Source organism: Capricornis sumatraensis, chromosome 11, assembly GCF_032405125.1.
Source record: "Capricornis sumatraensis isolate serow.1 chromosome 11, serow.2, whole genome shotgun sequence".
Classification (NCBI taxonomy): Eukaryota; Metazoa; Chordata; class Mammalia; order Artiodactyla; family Bovidae; genus Capricornis; species Capricornis sumatraensis.
In genome coordinates this window covers 50,295,407-50,306,590 of record NC_091079.1, presented here as the reverse complement: position 1 = coordinate 50,306,590, position 11,184 = coordinate 50,295,407, and the positions used below count along the sequence as shown (strand labels likewise).

General features: G+C 36.1%; 1 protein-coding gene across 1 annotated transcript in view; it reads left to right on the top strand.

Moving 5' to 3' along the window:
- Window positions 1–4,172: 4,172 nt before the first annotated feature.
- The window catches only part of PPP1R42 (protein phosphatase 1 regulatory subunit 42), a 36,421-nt gene continuing 29,409 nt past the window's right edge, over window positions 4,173–11,184 (top strand). The window contains exons 1-4 of the mRNA XM_068983426.1: window positions 4,173–4,301; window positions 5,643–5,809; window positions 7,060–7,198; window positions 8,690–8,806. Of these exons, the coding sequence (XP_068839527.1) occupies window positions 4,173–4,301; window positions 5,643–5,809; window positions 7,060–7,198; window positions 8,690–8,806 (552 nt within the window). The remainder of the gene's footprint in view (window positions 4,302–5,642; window positions 5,810–7,059; window positions 7,199–8,689; window positions 8,807–11,184) is intronic.

Here is an 11,184-nt window from a genome sequence, read left to right as displayed (position 1 = left end):
AAAGACACAAAGAACTAAAATGAGAAATGAAAGTGGGGACATTACTATCAATCTACAGAAATGAAAAGTATTGTGAGAATACTATAAACAACTGTATGTCAAAAACTGGATAACCTAGATTACATAGAAAAAAATCCTAGAAACATAAAATCTACCAACACTAAATCACAAAGAAATAGAAAATCTGAATAGACATGTAACTAGGGAGGAAATTGAATCAGTAATCAAAAATCTCCCAACAACGAAAAGCCCTGGCTCTGATGGCTCCACTGGTGAATTCAACCAACCATTTTAAGAAAAACACCAAACCTTCTCCAAGTTTTCCAAAACTTTGAGAAGGAAACACATTCTTACTCATTCTGTGAGGCCAGTGTTACTGTGATACAAAAATCAAAGACACTGCAACAAAAGAAAACTACACATGTATATGTATGACTGAATCCCTTTGCTGTTCACCTGAAACTATCACAACATTGTTAGTTAAATCAGTTACACCCCAAACCAAATTAAAAGTTAAAGAAAAGAAAAAACTGAGAAGATGCAAAAGCCTGAAAAAAAAAGAAAAGAAAATTACAGACCAATATCCCTTACAAGCACTGATGCAAAAACACTCAACAAAACACTACCAAACCAAACTCAGCAGCATATTAAAAAGATTATATACCATGAATAAGTGGGATATATCCCTAGAATACAAGGATGGTCAACATATAAAAACTGATTTACATAATATTTTATATTAACAGAATGAAAGAAAAAACATTTGACAAAATTCAACAACCTAAATTTTCACAATAAAAATACTCAACTAACTAGTAATAGAAGGAAACTACCTAGACATAATCAAAGCCACATATGAAAAACTCAAAGTGAATATCAGACTTCATAATGAAAGACTGAAAACATTTCCTCTAAGGCAAGAATGCTCACTTTCAACACTTGTATTCAACAGCACACTGGAAGTACTAGCCAGAAACATTTGGCAGGAAAAAGAAATAAAAGGCATCCCAAATGGAAAAGATGAAGTAAAATTATCTCTGTTTGCAGGTAATAGGATCTAAACCATAGAAACGCTAATGATTATATATATGCATAACACAAATGTTAGAACTAATAAATGAATCAGCAAAGTAGCAAGATAAAAAGTCAACAAATATCAGTTGCATGTCTATACACAAACAACCTGAAAAGGAAATTTTTTAAAAAAATTCCATTTAAAGAAGCATCAGAAAGAATAAAACACTTAGGAATTAACCAAAAAGGTGAAAGATTTATACACTGAAAACTATACAACACTGCTGGAAAATAATTTAAGAGACAGAAGTAAATGAAAACATATCCCTTCTTCATGGCCTGGAAGACTTAACATTGTTAAGATGTCAGTAATACCCAAAGCAATCTATAGACTTATTGCAAGCCTTATCTAAACCCCAATGATGGGTGTGTGTGTGTGTGTGTTTAAGAAATAGAAAAATGCATCCTAAAATTCATAAGGAACTCAAGAGATCCAAATATCCAAAACAATTTTGAAAAAGAAAAAGCTAGAGGACTTGCACTTCCTGATTACTGAAAAGTTATAGCAATCAAAACAACATGGTACTGGAATAAAGAGAGACATAAACCAATGGAATAAAATAGAAATAAATCCTCACATACACAGTCAGATGATTTTTGACATGGGTGTCAAGATCATTCAATGGGGAAAGGACAGTCTTTTCAACAAATGAAGCTGGGAAACTTGTATATCCACGTGCAAAGAATGATGTTAGTGAAGTGAAGTCACTCAGTCATGTCCGACTCTTTGCGACCCCGTGGATTGTAGCCCACAAGGCTCCTCCATCCATGGGATTCTCCAGGCAAGAATACTGGAGTGGGTTGCCACATCCTTCTCCAGGGGATCTTCCCAACCCAGGGATCGAACCCAGGTCTCCATCATTGCAGGCAAACGCTTTAACCTCTGAGCCACCAGGGAGGCCCATTTAACATCAAATCAAAGATTAACTCAAAATAGATCAAAGACCTTAATGTAAGACCTGAAACTATAAAACTCTTAGAAGAAAACAAAGAGCAAAAGCTCCACGATATTGGATTTGGCAATGATTTCTTAGAAATGACATCAACAAAACAGGCAACAGGATAAAAAGTAGGCAAATTATTATATTTCATGAAAATATTTAAAATTTGTGCTATCAACAGAGTAAAAAGACAATATAGAGAATGGGAGAAAATACTTGCAAGCAATCTATCTGATAAGAAATTGATATCCAGAATATGTAGAGAACTCTTAAATCTCAAATGGGCAAAGAACATGAAACTGTTTGTAAATCATACATCTGATAGGGGTCTACAACTCAATAAGAAAACAACCTGATTAAAAATGGGCAAAGGACTTGAATACATTTCTCCAAAGAATATAGGCGTATGGCCAATAAGCACATAAAAAGAAGCTCAACATCACTAATTAGGGAAATGAGTATTGAAACTACAATGAGATACTACCTCACGCCCATTAGGATGGATACTATTAAAAATACAGATAATAACAAGTGTTAGCAAGAAAGTGAGTTACTGCAACTCTTGTGCAGTTGGTTGTAATGTAAAATGGTAAAACTACTGTGGAAAACAATAACAGTTACTCAAAAAATCAAAAGTAGAATTACCATATGATCCAGCAATTCTGCTTACATACATATACCAAAAAGAATTAAAAACAGAATCTCAAAGAGATATTTGTACACCCATGTTCACAGCAGCATTATTCACAATAGTTAAAACACAGAATCAACTCAAATGTCCATAGATGTGAATGGTAAACAAGATCTAGTATACACATATAATGGAATATTATTCAATAGTAAAAAGGGAAGGAAGTTCTGACTTACATTACAACAAGGATGAACGTTGAGGACATTCAGTTCAGTTCAGTTCAGTTGCTCAGTCACGTCCGACTCTTTGAGACCCCATGAACTGCAGCACGCCAGGCCTCCCTGTCCATCCCCAACTCCCGGAGTTTACCCAAACTCATGTCCATTGAGTCAGTGACGTTGAGGACATTATGCTAAGTGAAATAAGCCAGTCACAAAAATAAAATATTATTCCACTTATATGAGGTTCTTAGAATCATCAAAATCATAGAGACAAAGTAGAATGGTGGTTGCCTGGGCCATGGAAGACAGGTGAGTATAGAGAGTTATCGTTTAACAGGAATAGAATTTCAGTTTTACAAACTGAAAAGAATGCTAGAGATAGACTATGGCAATGGCTGTACATTATAAATATATTTAGTAAAACTGAACTGTACACTTATGAAATGGTAAAGATGATAAACTTTGTATTTGGCCACAATAAAAAAATTGGAAAAGAAAAGAAAAAAAGAGTTAGGAACCAAGACTAATCAAGGTGGAGAGATGTTATTAAGCAGAAGCTATATTTTTTTAATGTAGTAAAATGTATCAAGAAATGTTTTGTTTGTGTTTTATTCTTTTTGTAGCATCTAAGTTAACTCCTTCTGTATCCTAATTTTAAGAGAAAGACCTATATTTCCTTCTAAATATATTAAAGTTTTGCTTTGCACATTTTGGTCTTATCTAGAAGTATTTTCACCACTGTCCTATGAATACACTAAAGGCTTTCACACCATGTGTTCTGATTTTGGTTACTAATGTACTATGGTACTAAGGTACTACAAAAAAAAGAGCCAGGAGGCCTGGTCTCATTTTCAACTGTCACTAACTTGATTGGTTTGAGACAAATCTCTGGCCCTTAATTTCTTCGTGGGAGAACACTAAATGATACTGAGGTCTTTTTCAACTCAAAGAGAGAAAAATGATCCACCCACAATAATAAGTCAACACTAGGGAGAGTAAAAGATTTAAAAGTAAAACTGAATGTGCACTGTAATTTAATTTAATTTTGGTGTTTTATATCTTTTTATGAAAAGAATTAAAACTATAAACTTAGAAAAAACATAACCCTAAAACTGCTTGTGAACTACTTTATCAATAGTTTTATATATTAAAAAGTCAAAGTAATTTTTCCTAAATTGCTATGTACATAATACTCCTTTTTTTCTTTGCTTTTTAGAAAGTTGGGCATAAAACAATACTTAAACTGCTTCTTAACATGATTATCAGAAGAGAGCTATTGCCAAGAGTTTGATTTATAGAAAAGTCATGGTTCGACTGACCTTGGATCTAATTGCCAAGAACAGCAATCTTAAATCCCGAAAAGAAGAAAACACTCTACAATACCTGAAGAAAATAACTCATATAAATTTTTCAGATAAAAATATAGATGCAATTGTAAGAACTCTTATTTATTTTTATATAATTAGTAATGTAAAGTATAGAAATTGGTATATCCAACTAGTTCCCAAGATGTGGCTGTATTTTCAAAGATCTTAACTTAATGAAAGCTGGGATATTTTTTAGCAGAATTTCACTCCTACCTCTTGCCTACTTACTCTAACTCTACCACAACACAAAAAAATGATAGACTCTTTAAAATATCTTTAAATATTTTCTTACCTTCAAAAGTAAGTAGTGTTTATTTATATAAAGACATATAAAAAGAAATAAATTGACTTGTAATTCTTTCACATAGAGAAAACCAAGGGTGATGTGTCCTTTCTCCCTTTTTTTCTAGACCTAAGTGTTAGTCAGTCCTGTCCAATTCTCTGTGACCCCCTGGACTGTAGTCCACCAGGCTCCTCTGTCCATGGGATTCTCCAGACAAGAATACTGGTGTGGGTAGCCATTCCCTTCTTCAGGGGATTTTTCTCAACCCAGGGATTGAACCCAGGTCTCTCCAATTACCCCAGCAAATTCTCTACCACCTGAGCCACCAGGGAAGCCCCTTATACATACTATACATATAGTCATATAGTTTTACAATAATGGGTCATATTGAATGTAATGTTTTCATTTTTTAATGAGACCTACAAGATATTAGTAAAGAAATTAAAGGATATTTAATGATAGAAGAAGGTCCTCTGATGCTGGGAGGGATTAGGGGTAGGAGGAGAAAGGGACGACAGAGGATGAGTTGGCTGGATGGCATCACTGACTCGATGAATGCAAGTCTGAGTGAACTCCGGGAGTTGGTGATAGACAGGGAGGCCTGGCGTGCTGCAATTCATGGGGTCGCAAAGAGTCGGACACGACTGAGCAACTGAACTAAACTGAACTGAATGGTATTCCCTTTAATAGCATTATTATAGCTTATTAATCCATTGTTCTTGAATATCTAGATGATTTCCAGTGGTTTTTCAGTATCACAAACTACACAGTTTATTTCCAATCCTACAGAAATATTAAGCCCTGATTCATAACATTGAAGCAATACTTGGTTAGATGCTTTAACTTCCAGAGGAGTCCAACTGTTTCCAAGGAAAACTGCTTGCACTGGGAAAACCTTCCTTAGCAAACACAATTTTATTGATAAGCTTACAGAATACTAAAGCCTAGAACTAATATTGTAATCATTCTGGTCTTATTTTGACTGTGCTAAGAATGGGGGAATTCTCTTCTTTTATATTAACCTTAATGAAATGTGTAGAATGATTGAGTGAAAAGCTTTCTTGAAAACGACCCTCTAAGTTTTCATAAGAAATTAAGTATGATCTGTTTTTGTTTTCCTTTTAGGAAGATCTCTCTCTTTGTAAAAATCTTAGTGTTTTATATTTGTATGATAACCGCATTAGTCAAGTCACAAACCTGAATTATGCCACCAATCTGACCCACTTATACCTACAAAACAATTGTATTTCATGTATAGAGAACCTCAGGTCATTAAAGAAACTGGAAAAACTGTAAGTGCTTTTATTTCTCAGTAATGTAATTGTCATCATTACAGTAATATTTTTGCATGCAAGCATTTCCTTTATCTGCCCCATTTTTATTCCTCTGCAGTATTGCTGTTATATATGTAATACTCGATAATATGTGTTCTGTAAGCCCTGGTATGCTTCTTTTGCAGGAGGGTGAGTTGTCTCAAGGGCTTATAGGGATATCTAAAACATGCTTATTTAGGCTCAACTTGTGAAAAAAGTGTCCATGGAACCCAAATGAGTTCTGTGCCTTTCAGAATCACACATCTCAAAAGGGCAGGGTCATAGAATTGATAATGTTGATGTAGATTTGACTCTAAAAGGCATTACTGCCTATGATTTTAATTAAACAATGGGGCCCAGTGGATCCAGTTTCCCCATATTGGAAAAACTATCACTGCTTTCCAAAAAGCAGGCCAAGGTCTCAGAATGGGGGGAAAAATAAAGGTGAGAGATGCTTATTAAAACTTCATATTGCTGTATAAAACAGATAGGCAAAAAGGATTTACTATATAACACAGGGAACTATGTTCAATATCTTGTAATAACCCATAATGGAAAAACAATCTGAAAAAAATATATATATATATATAATTGGATCACTTTGCTGTACACCTTTGCTGATCACTTTGCTGTACACAAACTAACACAATACTGTAAATCTACTATATATCAATTTTTAAAATGCAGATTTCTGAGTTCCAACCTAGGTAACCAAATCAGAATCTCTGGCAGTTAGGCTCAGAAATCTTCATTTTTAAACCTATAACCCAGATGACTCATGCACTCTAACACAAGAGGAGCACTGATAGAAAGGACTAGTCCAGTTCTCTCATTTTAAAAATGAACATTTCTCAAAATTAATTAATTGTAAGACTCAAATAAACCAACCTTTCACTGATTCAATACAAAAAGAACATTCTGCATGTACAGATGACCTTTGACTACTGAGGTTTTCCGTAGAAAATACTATAGAGCTACATGGTCCATGGTCCAGTTGGTAGATCTGCAAATATGAAGTAATCAGGGATAAAGAGTGCCCACTCTAAGTGATATGCACATTTCACTGCATGAAGGTCAGCATCCCTAACCAGACCCCATACACACACCCAATATTCATTGGTCAACTGTATAATTTTCAAATAGTTCAATGATTTTGTTATGTTTTAATCATACATATAGACCATGATATCTCAGAATGCCTACTTAAAATTTTGTTTTATATTTTGCAGATATCTGGGAGGCAATTACATTGCTGTCATAGAAGGCTTAGAAGGAGTAGAAGGACTAAGAGAGCTTCATGTTGAGAGTCAGAGGCTTCCCCTTGGAGAAAAGCTCGTGTTTGATCCAAGAACCCTTCATTCTCTGGCAGTAAGGCTGCATTTGAGTATTCTGACAAAGACTATAGTGACCAATGGTTATAATGAAAAAAAAGGAAGGTGGTGAAGGTTTATCTGGATGTTGTACATACTGTGCATGTTTATATGGTCAGTTGAGAATTTGAGGGCTAAAACTCATTTTTCCTACATAATTTATTTGGCTGCACTGGGTCTTAGTTGCAGCACATGGGATCTTAGTTGTGGCATGGGAAATCTAGTTCCCTGTCCAGGGACTGAACCCCAGGCCCCCTACATTGGGGCTTCCTTGGTGGCTCAGACAGTAAAGAATCTGCCTGCAATGCAGGAGACCTGGGTTCAATCCCTGGGTGGTGAAGATCCCCTGGAGAAGGGAATGGCTACCAACTCCAGTATTCTTGCCTGGAAAATTCCATGGAAGGAGGAGCCTACCTGGCTACAGTCCATGGGGTTGCAAAGAGTCGGATATAACTGAGCTACTAATCCTTTCACTTTCCCCTACAATGGGAGCATGGAGTCTTAACCACTGGACCACCAGGGAAGTCCTGGGTAGTGCTTTAAATTGGAAAAGAAAGGAGTGACCTGATTTCTATCCTATCCTCCCTGCTCTCCTATAGAAACAACTGTTTCAGCTCAACCTCAGCTGAACCAAGCAGACTTACCCCACTGTGGGAATGGCTAGTTCTATTACAAACTGCCACTGAAAATACTTTTGCTTGCTCATTTTGGCATAGACTCAGGCAGATTCTGAAATCCTATATGTAAGGCATACTTTTAAAGCTATACTTCAAGTCCTAAAAAGTATCAGGAAGTATCTTCTCTAAAGGTGGGATACCTGAGTGAGTTGTCTCCATCTTGGTAGAGAATCCTGGGCCTCAAGAGTTTAGATGCCTCTGACTTAGTGTTGCTCTATTATATACTTATGTCCTCATTAACAGCTGATTTTGAAGTTCTTATTAATTGGTAATTATTATTTTACCTGGCTCCTGAACATACAAATTACCAAGAGAAAATTATATGGAGAGATACAGATAAAAAAACAAACAAGATATTCTTTCAATTCTTGATCATGTTTCCTATTTAGAAAAAAAAAGATGAAAACTTTTTTCTCCCTAATCTTAGTGATATTTAATACAAAAGGATAATTTGCTTAAACTAAAATAAGCATTTTTTCTACAATGTGTTATTTGGTTATTGGGACATCTTTTTTCTCTCTTTCCTTCTTTCTTGGCCTCTATCTATAAATTTCTCTCATATCTTGGAAGAGAAAAATCAGATTTATGAAGGAACTTTAAGTTACATTACAATTACTATAGTCCTAAAAGTTTCATCAGAAAAAGAAATGGCATAAAAACAAAATTTCCAAGGATTTTTATTTTCTTGTCTGAAGAGGAAAACAGCCTGAACTGATCAATTTAAAATTTTTCACAGATTAGGATTTCTGGTTTCTACGTATAACATTTAAGTAGACTATTTATTAATCCTAAATTAGTTCCTTTTCTTACAGAAATCCCTCTCTGTATTGAATATCAGCAATAATAATATTGATGATATAAGAGACTTAGAAATACTGGAGAATCTTAATCAGCTCATAGCAGCTGACAACCAACTTCTGCACGTGAAGGTAAGGTAAAGAAAAAAATTTTCAATATTTACATGAAATTGTGGTTGAAAATACTTATTTTACTACAGCTATAAACTTACTTTTAAAACTATTCTAAATTTGTTCTAAAACTAGTTCATTAGTCTTTACTTTGTGATGTGTTTATTTGCATAATTCTGCTCTTACCTGATTTTCTCTTCCATACCCCAAGATCTCCATCCCTCACCAACAGACAGATGTTTCTCTGAGAAGGAAGTATATGCTTTTTCCAGTCTATTATTCTTCTATCAAATGTTTCCATCTAGATACTTTGCTGTCAAAGGTCCATATAGTCAAAGCTATGGTTTCCCCAGTAGTCATGTACAGATGTGAAAGTTGGACCATAAAAAAGGCTGAGTGCCGAAAAAATGCTGCTTTTCAAACTGTTGGAGAAGACTCTTGAGAGCCCCTTGGACTACAGGGAGATCAAACCAATCAATCCTAAAGGAAATCAACCCTGAATATTCATTAGAAGGACTGATGTTGAAGCAGAAGTTCCAACACTTTGGTCACCTGATGTGAAGAGCTGACTCATTACAAAAGACCCTGATGCTAGGAAAGATTGAAGGCAGGAGGAGAAAGGGATGACACAGAATGAGATGGTTGGATGGCATGATCAACTCAATGGACATGTTTTCAGCAAACTCTGGGAAATGGTGAAGGACAGGGAACCCTAGGGTGCTACAGTCCATGGGGTCGCAAGGAGCAGACACAACTGAGTGACTGAACAAGACACTAGATTTCTTGCCTCTTAACTCTGATCTCCCAATGAACGAGTTTCTAGTAACTGTAACTAGACCTGAACTCTCTCCTTGCTGCTCCTCCAAGGGAAACACCTGTATCTTTAATTTATTCTAATTTGCACTAGCTATATTCTGGTCATATTATGCCATATCATACCACATTCATTCAATTACTCATTCATTCAAACATGTATTGGGCATCTACATGTTTGCCAGGCATTATACTACTCCATGTAGATCAGAAGAAGAAAGAGTACAGTCCCAGGGAATTAAAAAAAAGTCAACAGGTGATCAGACTACAATGTGGTTCTGTTTTCATAAGTATTATGGTATCACTAACTTAGCCTAGGGCTAGGGAAGACTTCCTGGAACCAGTCATTTGTGAGCTGAACCACTGCCAAGACCTCATAGTTTCTGGTTTGGCAATGAGGTGGCTGTGATATAATTCCTTTACATAAGATCATAGGAGGAAGAACAGGCTTCTTTCCCCCCATAAATAGAACTCTTGTTTCAAAAGCACTTACCAAAAAAAAAAAAAAAAAAGCACTTTCAGACAGCTATCCGCTGACTCTAAAACAGTTATTCCTGGTCTTGTTTCCAAATTTAGTACTATTACCTTGCTCATCTCATAGCCACTGTAGTTGTTTACTTGCTAGGTTCTGTCCACCTCTTTGCAACCCCATGTACTGCAGCACACCAGGATTCCCTGTCCTTCACTATCTCCCAGAGTCTGCTCAGACTCATGTCCATCGCATTAGTGACGCCATCCAACCATCTCATCCTCTGTTGCCCGCTTCTCCTCCTGCCCTCAATCTTTCCCAGCATCAGGGTCTTTTCTAATGAGTTGGCTCTTCACATCAGGTGGCCAAAGTGTTGGAGCTTCAGCTTCAGCATCAGTCCTTCCAATGAATATTCAGGGTTGATTTCCTTTAGGATTGACTGGTTTGATCTCTTTGCTGTCAAAGGGACTCTCAAGAGTCTTCTCTGGCACCACAATTCAAAAGCATCAGTTCTTCAGTGCTTAGGCTTCTTTATAGTCCAACTCTCACATCTGTACATGACTACTGAAAAAACCATAGCTTTGACTATATGGACCTTTGTTAGTAAAGTGATGTCTCTGTTTTTTAATACACTGTCTACGTTTGTCTACTAGCTTCCCTGGTGGCTCAGACAGTAAAGCATCTGCCTGCAATGTGGGAGACCCGGGTTCGATCGCTGGGTTGGGAAGAAGATCCCCTGGAGAAGGAAATGGCAACCCACTCCAGTACTCTTGCCTGGAAAATCCCATGGACAAGGGAACCTGGTAGGTTATGGTCCATGGGATCGCAAACAGTTGGATACAACTGAGCAATTTCACTTCACTTCACTTCACATTTGTCATAACTACTGTAAGCAGTAGATAATTACTAAAATAAATATTATACTACAGATGAATTCCCCCAAATATTGAAATGCCTTTAAGAGCAAGGACTTTTTGTCGATTTCAGGATGCCCTAGAGCTCAGGCCAGTGCCTGGCACATAGTAGACACCTACTACATGTTTATAAAATGAATGAATACGAGAACAATTTAAAATATTCAACCATCTGGGGAAGGAATGCAAATCATTTAGTAAGT